The following is a 20,045-nucleotide window of genomic DNA, read 5'->3' as shown; positions in this document are numbered from 1 at the left end:
TCATATGTGGATTTTAGACATGGAGTCAACGATTGCCAGCCTACAATCCACACTGCCAGAGAAACTAGTAAAGAGGGAGGACCCTAAAAGAGACAAACTCTGTACCCTAGTGAAGGACAAAGGGTCACCATCCCCTGAGCAAATTGAGAACATGGGAAGAGAGGGGGGCGGGAGCTATGAGAATGAGAAGGGAAGAAAAGGAAGGAAGCAGAGGTCATGAGGGAGCAGAAATGTTGAGTCAGGTGTAGATTAGAAGAAAGGATAGGTAGTGTTTTTAGCTGTGGGGGAAGTGTTAGGGGAGGAAAAGAGGGACAAGGAAACTGGGATTGTCATGTAATTCAATCTTGTTTGTAATTCCAATATAAAATAGAATTTGAGTATAAGATCGTTTCAGTACAAAATAAAAGTTTATGAAGTTCTTCTTCACATTCTAGAGAAAATATAATTGACTCTTCCTTATCTCAGTGTTTGATGAATAAACATGTACCGTAAGCACCATATGCACCATGTATTCAGCAACCATAGCACACAGACACCTGACACTTCAATCCATACTATGCACTTCCAGAAACCAATACTGAAGTATAAGTCAAACTCTGAGAGTACCTGAGCCATTCCATGATGTTCCTTAGCAGCCAGGGGCTCACTCACACTAGTCTTACATGTCAGTAAAGAGGTCAGGGCTTCAAATCCTCTAATATCCCAAATTTGTTACGAGTTGATGGTCATAATACCCTAAATGTGCTCATCATTCTGCCCCTCCAATTTAGGGGGAAATGGAAAAACTACCAATATTTGCTGACTTTATACTTTGCCATTGAAGAGATCAATAAGGATGCCCACCTGCTTCCCAATGTAACCTTGGGATTCCACCTCTACAATGCCTTTCACTCTCACCGAAGAACTTTAGAGGGCCCTCTGATGTGGTTGTCTGAAAGGCGTGAGTTTATTCCTAACTACAAATGCAAAACTCAACACAAAGCGCTTGGAATCATTGCGGGAATCAGGCCTGAATTTTCTGCTGCAATTGGAACTCTTTTGGAACTCTACAAAATTCCACAAGTAAGTTTGTAAAATTTGATATCCACAGTCATGTAGGATACAAAACAAAAGAAAACTGAGTTACTTGTTTATTGCCTTTGATTTAAAATAGAAGTGAATGAATTATCTGGATACTGCTATGATCAGTGGTGGAATGAATGTGGTGAAAACATAAGCAGTAAATACTTGGATTCCTAAGGAGATCACTTAGTAGTATTCATGATTCTATCTTCAATCTTTGGCAAGATGTACCACGAGGCTTCATAGATAAGTGCTGCTCACTAGTCATATAACTAACTACACAAGATAGGGTATAAAATCTCATAGTTCATCCAGTATTCAACATTGGACAGAGAGGAAGAGAGAACCCAGGACATATAAATTAATTTGGAACAATCCTCAAGGGCATCTCTACTGAAAAATTTTGCAAAGAAATTATGATCTGTCAGAAGAGCAGATCTCTGAGTAGCACTCACAGAGAACATCCACTTAGAGATAACCCCACAATAGGCTCTAACAAAGCACTATTGAGGCAAACCAACCATCTGCAAGCATCACTACAAACTGAGAAAGCATTAGGGTAGACCCCATGCTTGGTAATTAATCAAGATTAGAAAAACAGATAGTGCAACACTGATTACTGTCACTCAGTAAAACAATTCATATATATTGCATCCTAAATTAAGAAATCATGATATACATGATTATTTCTGTCTTTCTCACAGACTCTCATTTTACACTAGTTGCTGGGTGATGACTTCATTAAATCTATCATTAGGGAAGGATGAGGCAACAATTATTGGTGATGTGCCCCCAGATCCTCATTCCTTTTCTTTTCCATTTTCCCTCCATTTTAATTTAAATTAGAAGGATTGTTTTACATGTCAATGCCAGTTCCCAATGCCTCCTTGCCTCACCTGCCCCCCACTAACACCCTACCTATCCCATACTATTTCTGCTCCCCAGGGAGAGTGAGTTATTCTATTGGGGTTGTCTTCAGTCTGTCATATCTTTTGGGAAAGAGCATAGGTTCTCCTCCATGGGTCTAAGTTGAGGGAGTATCCCTCTATGTGAAATGGGCTCCCAGAGTTCATTCCGATGCTAGGAATAAGTACTACTGAACTACTCCAAGAGGCCCCATAGATTTCCAAGGCCTCCTAACTGACACCCACATTCTTGGGGTCTGCATCAGTTCCATGCTGGTGTCCCAGTGATCTGTCTGGGGTCCATGTGCTCCCCCTTGTTCAGGCCAGATGTTTATGTGGGATTCACCAGCCAAGCCCAACCCCTTTGATCTTCTTTCCCCCCCTATCTGTAACTGCATTCCAGAGCTCAGTTCAGTGTATAGATATGGGTGCCTGCCTCTGATTCCATCAGCCACTGGATGAGGACTCTAGGATGGCATATAAAGTAGTCATCAGTATCATTATAGGGGAAGGGCATTTAGGGTAGCCTCTCCACCATTGCCTAGACTGTCAGTTGGTATCATGCTTGTAGATCTCTGGAAATCTCCCTAGTGCCAGATCTCTCCTCAGACCTATAATGGCTCCCTCTGTTATGATATCTCTCATCCTGCTCTCCTCTATCATTCCCCCTACTCAAACTTTCAGCTTCTCCATTTCCTCCTATCCCCTCCTCTTCGCCTCCTCACATTATGGCAGCTGATTACTACTCCATTGTATAAATGCACCACATTTTCTCTATCCATTCTTCAGATGAGGGGCATCTAGGTGGCTTTCAGGTTCTGCTATTACAAACAAGGCTGCTATGAACACGGTTGAACATATGTCCTTGTTGTATAAACACACATAATTTGGGTATATGGCCAAGAGAGGAATTCCTGAATCTTGAGATAGACTGATTGCCATTTTCCTGAGCAACCACCATAATTATTTCCAAGGTGGTCTTATAAGTTTGCACTCCCACCAGCAATGGAGGAGTGTTCCTTTATCTCTTCATCCTCTCCAACATAGATTGTCATTGGTGTTTTTGATTTTAACCATTCTGGCCAGTGTAAGATTGTATCTCAGAATTGTTTTGAGTTGCAATTCTCTGATGGCTAAGGATTTTGAGCACTTTCTTAAATGTTTTTCAGCCATTTTAGATTCCTCTGTTGAGAATTATATATTTAGTTCTCTGCCCCACTTTTTAATTTCATTGATTGGTGTTATGGTCTCTAGCTTGTTGAGTTGATTGTATATTTTGGAAATCAGGCCTCTGTCAGATGTGGGGTTGGTGAAGATCTTTTCCCATTCTGTGGGCTGTCGTTTTGTCTTCCGGACTGTGTCCTTTGCCTTACAGAAGCTTCTCAATTTCAGGAGGTCCAGTTTATTAATGGTAGATCTCAATGTCTGTGCTACTGTTGTTACAGTCAGGAAGCAGTTTCTTGTACCAATTCGTTCAAGGGTATCTACACTTTCTCTTCCAAGAGGTTCAGTGTGGCTGGATTTTTGTTGAGGTCTTTCATCCATTGAGACTTAAGTCTTGTGCATGGCGACAGACATGGATCTTTCCGAAGTCTTCTACATGCCAGAATACAGTTATGACAGCAACATTTGTTGAAGATGCTCACCTTTTTCCATTGTATATCTTTATCTTCTTTGTCAAAAATCAGGTGTTTGTAGGTATGTGGGTTAGTATCAGGGTTTTCAACCCAATTCCATTGGTCTACCTACCTCTTTTTGTGCCAATATCAAGCTGTTTACAGGACAAAATCTCTATATAGAGCTTGAAATCAGGGATGGTGATGCCTCAGGAATTTCCCCTATTTTACAGGTTGTTTTGGCTGTCATGTGTCTTTTGTTTCTCCATATAATGTTGAGTATTTTTCTTTCAAGGTCTGTGAAGAATTGTGCTGGAATTTTGATGGGGATTGTGTTGAATCTGTAGATTGCTTTTGGCAAGATTGCCATTTTTACTATGTTGATCCTACCTATCCAAGATCATGGGAGATCTTTCCATTTACTGGTATCTTTGTTAATTTCTTTCTTTAAAGAGTCAGAGGGAGATGTTTCTCTGATTTCTTTCTCAGCCCTCTTATTGTCTATAGTAGTAAGGCTACTATTTATCTTCTCAAAGAACCAACTCTTTATTTCATTGATTCTTTGTAATGTTTTCCTAGTTTCTACTTTACTAATTTAAGCCCTCAGTTTGATTATTTCCTGGTATCTACTCCTGAGTGGTGGGTTTGCTTCTTTTTGCTCTAAAACTTTCAGTTGTTCTGTTAATTCTCTAGTGTGACTATTCTCCAGTTTCTTCATGTGAGCACTTAATGCTATGAACTTTACTCTTAGTACTATTTTCATAGTATCCCATAAATTTGGGTATGTTGTGTCTACATTCTCATTAAATTCTAGGAAGTCTTTAATTTCTTTTTTTTATTTCTTCCTCACCCCTGGAGCGGTGCAATTGGGTGTTATTTCATTTCCATGATGTTTTAGGTTTTCTGCAATTTGTATTGCTGTTGAATTCTAATCTTAAATTATGGTGGTCTGATGGGATACAGGGGCTTTTTTCAATTTTTGTATTTGTGGAGGTTTTCTATGTTGCCAAGTATGTGGTCAATTTTAAAGAAGGTTCCATGTGGCACTGAGAAGAAGGTATATTCTTTTGAGTTTGGATGGAATGTTCTATAGATGTCTATTAATCCAAATTGGGTCAAACTTCTATTAGATCCTTTGTTTCTTTGTTATGTTTCTTCTGGTGTTTATATCAAGTGTTGAAATCAGGGTGTTGAAGTCTCCTACTATAAGTGTGTGTGGTTTTATGTGTAGTTTGAGCTTTAGTAATGTTTCTTTTACAAATGTGGGTGCCTTCGTATTTGGGGCATAGATGTTCAGATTGAGACTTCATCTATTTTTTTAACCACATGTTTTATTAGTTCAAATTAGGAACAAGCTTGCTTCACATGTCAATCCTTTTTCTTCCTCCCCTTTCCCTCAACCCTCCACTCAACACCACACTTGCCCCCACCCATCCCCCATCCTCTCCCCAGGCAGGTTAGTGCCTCTAATGGGGTTTCCCCAAAGTCCAGCACATCATCCTGGGCTGGGCCTAGGCCCTCCCCATTTGTTCAGGCCGAGATAGCATCCATTCAGGTGGGATGGGACATCAAATTCCCTCCTTACAACTGGGAAAAATACTGATCCACTACCAGCGTCTGCATAGACTGCAGACACCACCTCATTGACATCCATGTTCAACAGACTGGAACTGTCCTGCTATGGCCTCCCAGACAGCAGTCTGGGGTCGATGTGTTCCTCCTTGTTCATGCCAGCTGTTTCTGTGGGTTGCACCAGTCTGGTACCTACTTTTTGATGTACTTTTCCTGTCATGAGTATGAAATGCCCTTCTTCATATCTTTTGATTGATTTTTGTTTGAAATCTAATTTGTTAGTTTAGGATTGATACACAAGATTGTTTCTTGGGTCCCTTTGATTGGAAAATGTTTTCCCATCCCTTTACTCTGAGATAACGCCTTTCTCTGAAGTTGAGGTATGTTTCTTGTATACAGCAGATGGATTCTCTCTTCATATCCATTCTGTTAGCCTGTATCTTTTTATAGGCAGGTGAAAACCATTGACGCTGAGGCATATTGGTGTTCATTGATTGTTGGTTCTTGTTTGTTTTGGATTTATTATTGGTCATGTCACTGTGTGTGTATTTCACCCTAATATTTAATTTTGTGTTTGGTAAAGTTGGATTATCTGTTGCCTATGTTTTTGTGAGAGCAGTTATTTTGTTGGGTTGGAGTTTTCCCTCCAGAACTTTCTGTAGTGCTGGGTTGTTGGATATGTATTCTGTAAATCTGATTTTGTCATGAAATATCTTGTTTTCTCCATCTATAATGATTGAAAGCTTTGCTGGGTACAGTAGTCTGTGTTGGCATCCATGTTCCCTTAGTATTTGTAAGACATCTATCCAGCATCTTCTGGCTTTCAAAGTTTCAATTGAGAAGTCTGGTGTAATTTGGATAGGTCTGCCTTTACACATTACTTGACCTTTTCCCTTTGTGGCTCTTAATATTTACTCTTTATTCTGAAGGTTTGGGGTTTTGATAATTATGTGGAGATGGGACTTCTTTTTGTGGTCCAGTCTATTTGGTGTTCTGTAAGCTTCTTCTACTTTCATAGGCATATCCTTCTGTAGTTTGGGGAAGTTTTCTTCTATGATCCTGTTGAATATGTTTTCTGTACCTTTGAGCTGTATTTCTTCAGCTTCTTCTATACCTATTATTCTTAGGTTCAGCCTTTTCACGGTGTGCCATATTTCCTGGATATTTTGTGTTAGGGATATGTTGGAATTGAGATTTTCTTTGGTGGATTACTGTATATGTTCTAGTGAGTCGTCGACAACTGAGATTCTCCCTTCCATCTCTTGTTTTCTATTGGTTATACTCACATTCTTAGATTCTGATCATTTATCCAGCCTTTCTATTTCCAGCATCTCCTCATTGTGTGTTCCTTTATTGTTTCATGCCTTGAACAGTTTCAAGTGCTTCCTTCACTTGTTTGGTTGCTTTTTCTTTAGATTATTTAAGAAAATTACTGATTTTTTTAATTCTTTTGGTTGTTCTTCCTTCCATTTCTTTAAGAGATTTTCTTGTTTCTTCTTTATGACTCTCAAACATCTTCATAAAGTAGATTTTTCAGTTTGTCTCTTCTTCTTCCTCTGTGTTGTGTTTTTTGGATCTTGCTGGTTAGAGTCCCTAGATATTGGTGGTGCCATATTGGTCTTTCTGTTTTTGAGTGTGTTCTTAATCTGCATTCTTCCCATCTCTTAGTCCAGTGGGTTCAGGTGGGGTCTCTCTATCTCCCTTTGTCACCTGGTTGTAAGTGTTGGCCAAGTCTTCAATGTGTGCAGCTATGGAAGGTCTTTCCTTTCCTGGTTATCTCCTCACTCAGTAGTGGTAGGATAGTGAAGGGGGAAGGAAGAGTAAGGTATTTTCAGACTCAGGGAGGTTCTCTCTGTCTGGGTGCATCCACTCAATGCAGTCGCAGGCCCAGAGAGATCCTGGGGTAATGGGGGCCTTGGACAGGAGTAGGGCTCGGGAGAGATGGTGGCGATGGAGAGGGAAGGAAGAGTCTATAAACTGGAAACTTTTACCACTTGGAAGAACAATAAAGAACATTATAACAGAATGTGGATGATGTTACAATAGAAATTGTGTGTGTGTGTGTGTGTGTGTGTGTTGGATTCAGCATTTTTTTATAAATTTGATTTAAATTAGAAACAGTCTTATTTTACATACCAATCCCAGTTCCCTTGCCCTCACATCCTCCCATGCTCCACCACTGACCCCCATTCGACCCCACAATCCATTCCACAGGAAGGGTGAGGCCTACCATGAGAGATCATCAAAGTCTATCTAGTCATTTGTTAGAGGGTCTAGGCCCTCCCCTGTGAATCCAGGCTGAGAGGGTATTCTTCCATGGGGAATGGGCTCCAGAAATCCATTTGTGCACTAGGAATATATACTGGTTCCACTACCAGAGGCCCAGACCTCCTAGCAGACACCCACATTCGGGGGACTGTTTTGGTCCTTTGCTGGTTCCCCAGCTGTCAGTCTGGTGTCCAGGAGCTCCCACTTGCTCAGGTCAGCTGTTTCTGTGGGTTTCACAGCATGGTCTTGACACATTTTCCATCACTCCTCCCTCTCTACAACTGGATTCCAGGAGTTCAGCTCCGTGCTTAGCTGTGGATCTCTTCTTCTGCTTCCATCAGCTACTGAATGAAAGCTCTAGGATGGCAATTAAGGTAGTCATAGACCTCATTACAGGGGAAGGCCTTTTAAGGTAGCCTCTCCACTATTGCTTAGATTCTTAGTTGGTCTCATTTTGTGGATCTCTGGACATTTCTGTAGAGCCAGATTTCTCTTTAAACCTGAAATGGCACCTTCTACTAAGGTGTCTCTTCTCTTGCTCTCCTCTATTCATCCCTTGACTCAATCTTCCGGATCACTCATGCTCTTCTCCCCCCTCCTCCACTGCACTTTCTCCTTCCCCCCTCCTCCCTCCTCCTGTGCTTCCAGTTGTTCAGGAGCTCTAGTGTCTTTCCCCTTCTCTGGGAGATCATATATGTCTCCTTTAGGTTCCTCATTGTTTCTGAGATTCTCTGGACATGTCGATATGTGGATTGTAAACATAATGCCAGTAGCAGAGACACTGAGATTCACAATTAATAAATGGCACCTTCTGAAACTGAGAATGTTCTGTAGGGCAAGGCAGTCAGTCAACAAGACAAAACAGTAGCCCATAGAATGTGAAAAGATATTCACCAACCCCACATCTTACAGAGGGCTGCTTTCCATATACAAAGACCTCAGGAAGCTAGTCACCAAAACACCAAATAATCTAATTAAAATGTCTGGTACAGAACTAAAGAGAGAATTCTCAATACAGGAATCTAAAATGGCTGAAAGACACATAGAAAGAGTTCAACATCCTTAGCCATCAGGGAAATGTAAATCAAAACATCTCTGAGATACCATCTTATACCCAACCGAATGGATAAAATCAAAATCATCAGTGACAGTTTATGCTGGTGAGGATGTGGGGAAGGAGAACAGGCCTCCATTGCTTGTGGGAGTGTAACCTTTTACAGTTACTTTGCAAATCAGTATGGTGATTTCTCAGGAAAATGGGAATCAGTCAATCTCAAGGCCTAGCAATCACACTCTTAGGCATAAACTCAAAGGATGCATATTCATACAACAAGGACATCTTTTCAATTATGTTCTTAGCAGCATTATTTGCAATACCTAGAACCTGGAAGAAACCTAGATGCCCCTCAACCAAAGAATGGATAAAGAAAATGTGGTACATTTACACAATTGAGTACTACTCAGCAGAAAAAAAAATGAAATCTTGAAATTCACACACGAATGGATCCAACCAGAAGAAACCATCCTGATTGAGGTAACCAAGTCACAGAAAGACAAACATGGTATTAACTGACTCATATATGGGAAGCAGACATATAGAAAACTATTACTATAAAATCTTTTACCCCTCCTTCACTCCTGAGAGGCATTTCACATTTGGTACCCTGGGTAGGGGCTGGGGCTGCTCTCTTATCCCTGACAAGCTAGAAACTCAAAATAAGTTTTTTTCTTTGCTTCTTCAGGTCACATACGGAATCTTTTATTCTGTGCTAAGTGACAAAGATACATTCCCATCCATGTACCAGATTTCTCCTCAAGACAAAGGTCTGACCCAAGGGATGATCTTTTTATTGCTGCACTTTGGCTGGAAGTGGGTGGGGATCATTGTGGCTGATGACCTAAAAGGAAAGGAGTTCCTCTCTGACCTGACAGCAGAGCTTGCTTCAGAAGATATATGTGTGGCTTTTACAGAAAAAATACCAACTTATATGAAAGTGGAGTTACTGTTTGGTGGTGGATTGGTGAATTTGAGCCAACATACAAAAGTAAATGTGCATGTGTTCTATGGGGATATAGATGATGTCCTGTTTTTCTACATACTAAATGAAATTAGGTCAAATAGAAAGAAGATGTGGATCATGGCAAAGCCGCACTTTGTTTACTTACAGTCTGTATTTTATAAGTGGATTGGTTTGATGTCCTTTTTTGAAGGTAGCTTCTCATTTTCAAAGAACAGAAATATCCCTGGCTTCAAGCACTTTATCCAGGCACTTACACCCTCACAGTACCCAGGTGATATTTACTTCCATAAATTCTGGCTGGACAATTTTCACTGTTCACCTTCTCCTTTGCTATGTGGAGGTCAAGAACTCTGCCCACTGAATATATCGCTAAAGAATAAACAGGAAATACAGGTTTTGATGATCACTTCTGAGCCCAGCGTTTCCATATGGAATGCAGTGTATGCAGTGGCCCATGCCCTCCATGAAATGCTTTTGAGTAAAACAGAAATAGATTTTCACAAAGACATAAACCAGGACAGGCTTCTACCTTGGCAGGTAAGTCTACCTCATAGAGAAAGGAGACACTGGGAATTTATATTATTAGTAGGTACTTCACTGAGGTTAAACACACAACACATTTTCATGCTGTAATGAAAAGAATAATGCAAAACATTGCTGACTTCTAGGGTCCAACCCCCAGTCAGAACCAGGGTAAATAAGGAAATCCATGAAGGTGGGGGAATCTAGGATAGATACTCACCTGAGGTTTAATAGACTTTTCTGTCTGAGGGGGAAAATAGGAAACAGGGATGCTTTCTGTAGGTAAATTTCTCTTTACTTCATCTTTAAAAAATCCTTTGTGAAAAATGTGCCTTTTCTCCCAATGCTCTATTCAGCAGCTTTTTTCTACTTATTATATCCTTTTATTTCCTCTCTACTTTTCTTAATCTGCCCCCCTTTTGCTACTATCTTTCTACCTCTGCATTGACACACCTGTCTGTTGCCTCTTCTGCCTCTGCCTCTGCCTCTGCCCTCTGCCTCATCCCCTGCCTCTGCCTTATGCTTCCCTCAACTCTGCTCCATTGTATTTTATTTTTCAGGGCCCAACCCATATTCATAATACATGTTAAGTCACATAGTTTCACTCAGGCTAGCAGTGTCTCATTTACCCATGGATGTTGCACATTCCCATGTAGAAAATGACTTTGGAAATCAAGACTTATCAGTAACAATTAATTAGCCAGACCTTGAGTGGTAGGGAACTCATAGAGACTAAATTTGCTTCGATCTCACCTTGAATTAGTAAAACAACACCTGAGAAGAATGTTATCATGTATTTGTGTCTAGAAACTGCCAGATATTTGTCTCTAGGGGCAACCAACCTGCCTTGAATCTGCTCTGAAGTCAAAACTAGCTGGTTTTGTAAAAGGCAGTCTTTGTGACTGTAAATCCTATGTCAGTCTGAGTAATGTACAATATCCTAGTATTTTTTTCTATTCATCAAAATTATGCAGTTTAAGAATCATCCTCCTGGCTAACCACAGCTGTCTTCATGCCATACAAGCACTTTTAATACACCCAAAGCTGCTATTAGACAAGAAATGAAGTGACTCATGAGAGAAATTACAGACCAGAACAACTGGTTTCCACAGCCAGTGATTCCACTTCCTTTCCAAGTGTGGCTCCTCACCAGGGAATCATGTTTCTGATAGGTCAACCTACTGAACGATAATTGTCCACTGATGTATACTCTCACAGAAGCTCTTAGTAGCAAAGCAAAAATGGGATGATTTGTCCTTTTTCTTCAGATGTATCCTTTTTCCATTAATCTTCAGATTCATTAGCCTTCATTCCCCTGTAAAGGCAAAACAAAAACTTTCCCCATCACTAATTTTGGGGAGGCTCTATTTTGGCAAATTATATGTGATCAAAAGAAAAGCATTTGTCCGCATTATAGTTTAGTTTAGATTAAATGTCCATGCTGCTTGAGGAACTGTCATCTCTTCTAAGTAAGAGTTCTCTCTTGTTCAAATAGAATCTTTATCACTTTTGATGGTAGTCATAGCTTTACTTCTCCTCTGTAAACAATAGCAAAACCCCTACCATACCAACATGTATCGTGGTTTCCTTTCTGAGATCAACACATCCTTAAAGTATACTGGCTGATTTAATTCCATAGTTTTCTTCTATTATCCAATGTCTCTCCACAGCTGTTTTCCGTTCTCATTTTCATCTAAAAATTCAAAATAAATAAAGCATTATCCAACACATTTCTGTGAGTCTTTATTATCCTTTTATGTTTATTTAAGTATCCTTTAGAGTTTGATTTCATCTATCTATAACTATCTGCCCTGTAGGATTGCGTGGTATACCATAATATGCTTCATAATATAATAAGCAAAAAATTGTTTCATTTTCTTAGGGATATATGCTGGATCATTGTCAGTCTATATTTGAACAGGTATACCCATAATGGCCATACCTTCTAGCAATTGTGTAATTAATGAACCAGACTTCTCAGAACTCAAAGAGGGTGCCCATTGAAAACATGAATAGGTATCTATGGTGTGGTGTATATATTTTAATTTTCTAAATTCTACAAAATGTAAAACATTCATCTGCCTGATTTAATTTCTTTGAGTACCCTTTGGGGTTACTCCCTGCAGGGAGTGGAGTTTGGTTGTATAAAGACCAAGTAGGACATTTCTTAATAATTTGCTTGGCTTGTTGCCATGTGATGAAAAGTCTTTTTTCAAACATTTGCTATTGACATGGCTTTTTGATGAAATTCTGAGGCCTCTAGAACATTTCCTCTTAAATAGTTGATCAATTTCATCATTGCTTTGTGCTAGAGGGCCTAGTAGATCCGTAAGGGATCTGATATGTGTTAGACATATGGGATGATTCCTGTTCCTGATTCTGTCTTCTAACGGAATAAATAATAAAGTCAATTGTGTATCACCTGATATAAATTCAGTGGTTTTAATATACAAAACAACTCTTTATACATATTGCAAATCAGTAACTGTTGAAAGGATCTGTAAAATCCATTAATACTATGAGAATAGCATATTATTCTGACTTTTGGACAGAATTATAAGGATATAGAGCCATTTTACTTAAGGTTTTTATTTGTAACCTGCCTTTCCAGATTTATTTGCTTCAGTATAGAATGTAGATGCTCTACTTCTTGGTGTTTCTAGTACAGTGTGAGGAAAGATTCAGTTACCTCTCTTTATAATTTGAATTCTCTTGCTTTTGGAATATTTATTGTTAATCTCTCCCCAGGAATTGCTGTAAGCTCTTTGCCAGGGCACACTTTCTGCCCATAATTAAGCAATTTCATCTTTATTAAAAGGTGTCACAATTTCTGATGGGTCTATTCCAGCTAATTGATGAAGTCTCAATTTTCCTTTTAGAATTAACTCAAAGACCTTTTCCACAACAATTTTTTAAATTTTTTACTCAGGTTATGTGATAAAAATATCCATTTTATGATAATATCTTTCTTCTGCATTAGAATTCTGGAGGGGAATACTTGGATTATAATATGACCAGAGATCCACAATCCATGTGTGCAACCTGTAATTTCTCTTTTAACAAAGTCAATTCTCTTACTCAGCTTCAGTTAATTTCCTGGCACTCATTAATATGCATTTTCAAGAATTTGGAGCTTTGCATAAACTCCTCCTAATATTATCCTGTCAAGAAACTCTCTCTATATAAATGTACACCTATCTACTTAACTAACCATACAATGGGTTCATTGTCTGCCATAAGGAAGATGAATATCTTAGCACCTATAAAGTCAGAGACATAGTGTTGCTTCCATTTTTACTCTAGTTTCACTCTGAAAACATTGATATTTTCTAGTTGTAGACTTTTTTTCAAACTTTTTTCATTTGAATTAGAATCAGGATTGTTTTATGCTGGGGAGAGACACAAGGCCTTGTTCCCACTAAGAAATGCTGCACTCTGTGCTATGTATGTCCCACCCTTCATATAAAATTTATATTTAGGTTCAGCTACTCCTACATTAATTTCATGGGGAGAAAAGTTCATCTAACTGAAACAACTGGGGAGACAATTACTCAAATGAAGCCTCTACCAATAGAAAGCTAGTGTAGGGTGAGAGAAACAAGATTGCTCTTAGGGACCTCAGTGAGAAATTTGTATGCACGACTCATATGCAAATGATGTCTCTCTTCAGCTTCATCCATTTCTGAGGAAAATTCAGTTTACGAATGCTGCTGGAGACCAAATATGCTTTGATGAGAAGAAGAATCCTATGGAAAAGTATGATATACAAAACTTTGTGGGATATACTAATCATGATTCATTTGTAGTTAAAGTAGGAGAGTTTGTCTCCAAAAGTCCACAAGATAAAGGCTTGTTCATCAATGAAGTTCTGATCAAGTGGCCAAGCAACTTCAATCAGGTCTGGCTGAATATGAACATTTAATATGTCATCAAATATCTGAAAAGAGCTATGATAATTGATTGTATGAAACCTCTTTGAAATTTTAAAGTAACTTAGAGATTCTAAGTTCTTAGCTGTGCTGTGAACTTGTGTGTGCATGCTCATGTATGTGAGTTCCTGAGTTTGTTGAGGCCACAGTCAGCACTGGTAACCTTCCTCAGTTGTTTTCATTTTATTATAAGCATGATCTCAATCTCTCCAGATGCCAAGTTTCAGCTTTAGCTCTACTCACTAGACAGCATGCCTCAGCATTCTCCCAATCTCCATGACCACCATATTGGGATTACAGACATACAGTTTTTCACCTGACTTTTCTGTACTTCCCTTCTGCAAGATCACATTCAGGACCTCATTGCTTATGCAGCAAGTACATTGAATATTGAGCTATATCTTTAGTCTAGTTTGATGCCTTTAATTCTGAAATAAATCAATCTTTTGAATTTTACTTTGATATATATATATATATATATATATATATATATATGATATATACATAAGTATATCAATTGGCTCCTCATATATGTATACATATATGTATATATGTATACATATATGCACACACACAAATACATATATATATGAAAACATATTATTAGCTAATTTCTGTAGATAGAATTGGTTTGAATTGAATTTGAATTTATGTGTGTTCATTCATGCTGCAGTGAATGAATAAATCAGTGTTCATGGATTTATATACTAGTGTGTGCTTCTGTGTTCATATACATGCCCACAATTATGAACATACATATACACAGGTTTACTATACATGTATGCTGATCTCAAATCACACCTCATTTAATACAACCCAAACACAAACATGTCCATAGTCCTTGTAACAAAAAATAAATCTTGGATTTTTATACAAATCATCTCTATAACTGATGTTTATGAACAGCCTGATTTTTGTGCTGGGAGGTGACTTCGGGTTTCTCTGTGAGAGCAGTATACACTCTTAACTGCTGAGCCAGTTCTAAAGTCCCTTATACCTGTTAATATAGAGATATTTATAAATTTGAAATGGGGTCTAACTTATGACAATAAAACTTGTCGAAGGGAAAGATAGAATTTTTCCTAGCATTCACACTTTCTGAAAGTATTACCAAGCTGAGGTTGTGTTAGAAGTATACTGGCTAATATGATTAACTAAGGAGCCAATTGATAAATTCCTAAATGATGACATCACTAACCTTTGGAAGAATAAGCAGGGCACTATTCTGAGCATGGGGAGTCAAGGGTGAAAGTCACAGTAATGAACCATAATTCAGTGTCTACAGAAAATCTACCTGTGATGGAGTCAAGAGTAGCTGTTACTATCCACAATTTCCAAACGCTCTTTCATGAAAAGTGAATCAGAGTAAATGGTTGTGACTACTGGCTGGGGAAGGTAAACTTAGAAACAGATAAGCTAGAGTGACTTGGTTTGTGCCTCACTTCAACTGTTCCACAATTCATACGAGGAAGGAGTTCTGGCTTGCTGTTTCACAGGAGGGAATATTCAGTTGTTAAAGACATTTCACAAAGCTAACAGAGGTTAAGCACAGTTTCCTCACCATAAAGACACTTTGAAATTTTAGTTTAGTGTCTGGAAGTGTGCTAACTTCAAATCTACACTCCATATAGAGAATTCATAGTGCCACATAACTTTATACATCTTTGATAGTCTACGTGAAGTTTAAATTGTTTAGATTAAAAACATTCAAGCCTGTGACTGATGTGCAAATTTATGAAGAGTTTTTCTGTGTGTCCCTCAGAATCCTCAGTCTGTATGTACACAGAGCTGTGGTCCAGGTTTCTGGAAACTTACAGAAGAAGGAAGACCTGCCTGCTGTTTTTCTTGTGTGTTTTGTCCAGAGAGGCACATTTCCAACCAGACAGGTAGAAAAATAATACCTTTCCCCAAACTGTTTGTAAATGTAGAAGGATAAAGCTAAGAAGTGACCATTGTGTTGGGATGCAGCATTGTTCTCCATGTCTCTTCCACTCATCCCTATATCCATTTATTAGTAATCATTGCTGATGCCACACGATGTACGAACATTTGATTGGAAGCCTCATGTTATTGTGTCATCTACATCACTACTTCCTTAAAATTGCCTTTCATTGAATGACAGTATCACCACAGCTATGGAGTGATCATGCTGCCCAGGGAAAAGTGGTGTGCCAATGGACAGGCTGCCTGTGTATTTCTTGAATAAATGAATCCAATTTTTTTTCTTGAAAATAAGCTCAGGACAAGTACATGTGTGGCTGTTTCCTAAATGTATCACACATAGAATCTAGATTACAACATTTATAGTTACCAATTGGAATATCAAACCTAGTATGAAATGCAAGTCTTTGTTAAAGAAGGTGTAACTGCATGTAGATCTAGGACTAGGGTTGCAGTCAGCCCTGATATCATATAAAAGTTAATAAAATATGGACTTAACAATGGCATTTAAGAATATATATATATACAAAAAAATCATATATATATATATATATATATATATATATATATATATAATGAAAAAGAGCAATACATTTTATGGAAAGCAAGACCAAAATGAGTCCAGGAGCATGATTAGAGACCGTAATGAGAAGAGAGGTAATAAGATAATTATATTGAGTATTAAATTATACTTTAAACAATAAAAATAATACAAAGAAGAATTGGGAAAATAAAATACAAAACTCGACTAATGATAGCAACCTACTATATAATTATTCTCTTCAGTAAGACCAAAACTTGAGCAACTGAATTGCAAACAGACTATTATTGCAACACCTGAAAGGTGAGAAATTAATTAAGTGTGCTTTAATTTTCTAAAATCTAATGTCTCCATAGGTTAAATTCTTTGTTCAGTCCAAGGTTATTGTCATCATTTTAAAATAAGGATAATTGGAAATATCTGATCCATTAATTGATATCTTCAGGTAAAGAAAAGATTATTTAATCTTTTTCTTATTATTGTGCATTCATGAGTATGTGTGTGTAAACACATATGTACCAAAGCTCATATATGGAGGTCACAAGACATCATTGTAGATTGAGTATAAACGCCTTTCTCCCACAGAGCTATATACCATAATAACATATATCCTGATTCTTAGAACATTTGCTACATCAAACATTTGGTTTTTGTTTTATTTACATTTAATTTAGAAATTAAAATGTAATTGCATTATTTTTCTTTCTTTTCCTCAAAATGAAACCTACTATAGTAGGCTTTAGCTAGAACTTCAAGGACAACACTGAGGAGATACAGAGAGAGTGGACAGCCTTGTCTTTTTCCTGATTTTAGAGAAATAGCTTTGAGTTTCTCTCCATTTAGTTTGATGTTGGCTGTTGGCTTACATATAATATTTTTATTATGTTCATGTTTGTTCAAGTTATTCCTGATCTCTCCAGGACCTTTACAATGAAGGGGTGTGGAATTTGTCAAAGGCTTTTTCAGCATTGAGTGAGATGATCGTGTGGTTTTTCTTCTTATGTTGGTTTATATGGTGGAATACATTGACAGATTTTCGAATGCTGAACCAACCCTGTATCCCAGGGATGAAGCCTACTTGATCATGGTTGATAATTTTTCTTATATGTTCTTAAATTCTGTTTGCCAGTATTTTATTTTATTTTATTTTTCAACTTTTTATTTGAATTTGAAACAGATTTGTTTTACATGACAATCCCAGTTCCCTTCTCCTTCCCTTCCTTCCCTACTATCCACCCCCAAATAAAATCCTATCTATCACATATCCTTTCAGCTCCTCCGGAATGGTGAGGCAATCATACAGTGTCATCAGAGCCTATTGTATCCTTGGGGATGGGGTGTAGGCCCACCCCCGTGTGTCTTTCTCAGGGAGTATTCCTCTGTATGGAATGGGCTCCCAAAGTTCACACCTATGCTAGGGTTAAGTACTGAACTACTACAGGAGGTCCTGTAGATTTCCGAGATTTCCTCACAGAAACCCATGTTCCTGGGGTCTAGATCAATCCCATGCTGGTATTCCAGCTATCAGTCTGGGGAGCAAGAGTTCACTGATGTTCAGGTCAGCTGTTTTGTGGGTTTCACCAGCCTTGTCTGGACTACTTTGCTCTTCCCTCATCCTTCTCTGTGTCTGAGTTCCAGTTCAATTCAGTGATAAGTTGTGGGTGTCTGCTTCTACATCCACCAGCCTCTGGATGAAGGCCATAGGCTGGCATATAATTTGGTCATCAATCTCATTATCAGGGGAGTGCATTTAAGGTAGCCTCCCTTCTGTTGCTTAGATTGTTAGCTGGTGTCATTGTTGTAGATCTCCAGACATTTCCCTAGTGCCTGATTTCTCTGTAAACCAAAAATGTCTCCTCTATTATGGTATCTCCATTCTTATTACCATCAGTTCTACCCCTGACTCAAACTTTCTGATCACTCATGTCCTCTGCATCCCTCCTCTTCTCCCCTTCTCATTTTCCTAGCTCCCTGCCCCCTTTTCCCATGCTCCCAATTTACTCAGGAGATCTTGACCCTTTCCCTTGCTCCAGGGAAACATGTATGTCTCTCCTAGGGTCCTCCTTGTTTATTAGCTTCTCTGGCAATATGGAATGTAGGCTAGTATTCCTTTACTCTATGTCTAATATCCACATATGAGTGAGTACATACCATGTTTGTCTTTCTGAGATTGGCTTACCTCACTCAGAATGGTTTCTTCTAGTTCCATCCATTTTCCTGCAAATTTCAAGATTACATTGTTTTTTCCTGCTGAGTAGTACTGCATTGTGTAAATGGACCACATTTTCTCTATCCATTCTTTAGTTGAGGGGCATCTAGGCTGCTTCCACTTACTGGCTATTACAAATAGTGTTGCTATGAACATTGTTGAACAGATGTCCTTGTTGTATGATGTGCTCTTTTGGGGGTATATTCCTAAGAGTGGAATTGATGGACCTTGTGGTAGAGTGATTCCCATTTACTTGAGGAGTTGCCGTACTGATTTCCAAAGTGGCTGTACAAGTTGGCACTCCCACCAGCAGTGGAGAGAAGTGTTCCCCTTTCTCCAATCCTATCCAGCATTAAGTGTCATTGGTGTTTTTTATTTTGGCCATTCTGACAGGAGTAAGATGTTATCTCAAATTGTTTTGACTTATATTTCCCTGATGGCTAAGGATGTTGAACATTTTCTTATGTGTCTTTCAGCGATTTTAGGTTCATCTGTTGAGAATTGTATATTTAGTTCTGTACCCCAGTTTTAATTGGATTGTTAGGTGTTTTGGAGACTAGCTTCTTGAGTTCATTGTATATTTTGAGGATAAGCCCTCTATCAGATGTGGGGTTGGTAAATATCTTGTCCCAGTCTGTGGGCTGCTGTTTTGTCTTGCTGACTGTCTCCTTTGCCTTACAGAAGCTTCTCAGTTTCAGGAGGTCCCATTTACTAATTTATGACCTCAGTGTCTGTGCTACTGGTGTAATGTTCAGGAAGTGGTCTCCTGTACCAATTAATTCAAGTGTATGTCCCAATTTGTCTTCTAATAGGATCAGTGTAGCTGGATTTATGTTGAGGTCTTTGATTCATTTTGACTTAAGTTTTGTGCAAGGCAATAGGCTTGGGTCTAGCTTCAGTCTTTTACATGTCTGCAACCAGTTTTGCCAGCACCATTTGTTGAAGATGTTCTCTTTGTTCCATCATATGAATTTGGATTGTTTATCAAAAATCAGGTGTTCATAGGTGTGTGGGTTTATATCAGGTTTTTCAACTCTATTCCATTGGTCTAGCTGTCTATTTTTGTGCCAATACCAAGCTGTTTTCAGGACTATAGCTCTGTAATAGAGCTTGAAATCTGGGATGACGATGCCTCTAGAAGTTCCCCTTCTGTACAGGGTTGTTTTGGCTATCCTGGGTTTTTTGTTTCTCCATATAAAGTCGATAATTATTCTTTTAAAGTCTATGAAGAATTGTGTTGGGATTTTGATGGGGATTGCATTGAATCTGTAGATTGCTTTTGGCAAGATTGCCATTTTTACTATGTTGATCCTACCTGTCCAAGAGCATGGGAGATCTTTCCATTTTCTGGCATCTTCTTTAATTTTTTTCTTAAGAGACTCAAAATTCTTACAGTACAGGTCTTTCACTTTTTTGGTTAGTGTTATCCCAAGGTATTTTATGTTGTTTGTGGCAATTG

At 38.5% G+C, this 20,045-nt stretch overlaps 1 protein-coding gene across 1 annotated transcript in view; it reads left to right on the top strand.

Moving 5' to 3' along the window:
* LOC100773387 (vomeronasal type-2 receptor 116-like) overlaps positions 1 to 20,045 on the top strand; it is a 44,526-nt gene that overhangs the window by 9,627 nt on the left and 14,854 nt on the right. Inside the window, exons 2-5 of the mRNA XM_035444157.1 lie at positions 771 to 1,062; positions 9,166 to 9,981; positions 13,637 to 13,864; positions 15,658 to 15,781. Coding sequence (XP_035300048.1) covers positions 771 to 1,062; positions 9,166 to 9,981; positions 13,637 to 13,864; positions 15,658 to 15,781 — 1,460 coding nt within the window. The remainder of the gene's footprint in view (positions 1 to 770; positions 1,063 to 9,165; positions 9,982 to 13,636; positions 13,865 to 15,657; positions 15,782 to 20,045) is intronic.

Source organism: Cricetulus griseus, chromosome 4 (genome assembly GCF_003668045.3).
Source record: "Cricetulus griseus strain 17A/GY chromosome 4, alternate assembly CriGri-PICRH-1.0, whole genome shotgun sequence".
Taxonomy (NCBI): Eukaryota; Metazoa; Chordata; class Mammalia; order Rodentia; family Cricetidae; genus Cricetulus; species Cricetulus griseus.
Note: the sequence above shows the minus strand (reverse complement) of the source record. Positions and strands in the feature narration are given on the sequence as shown.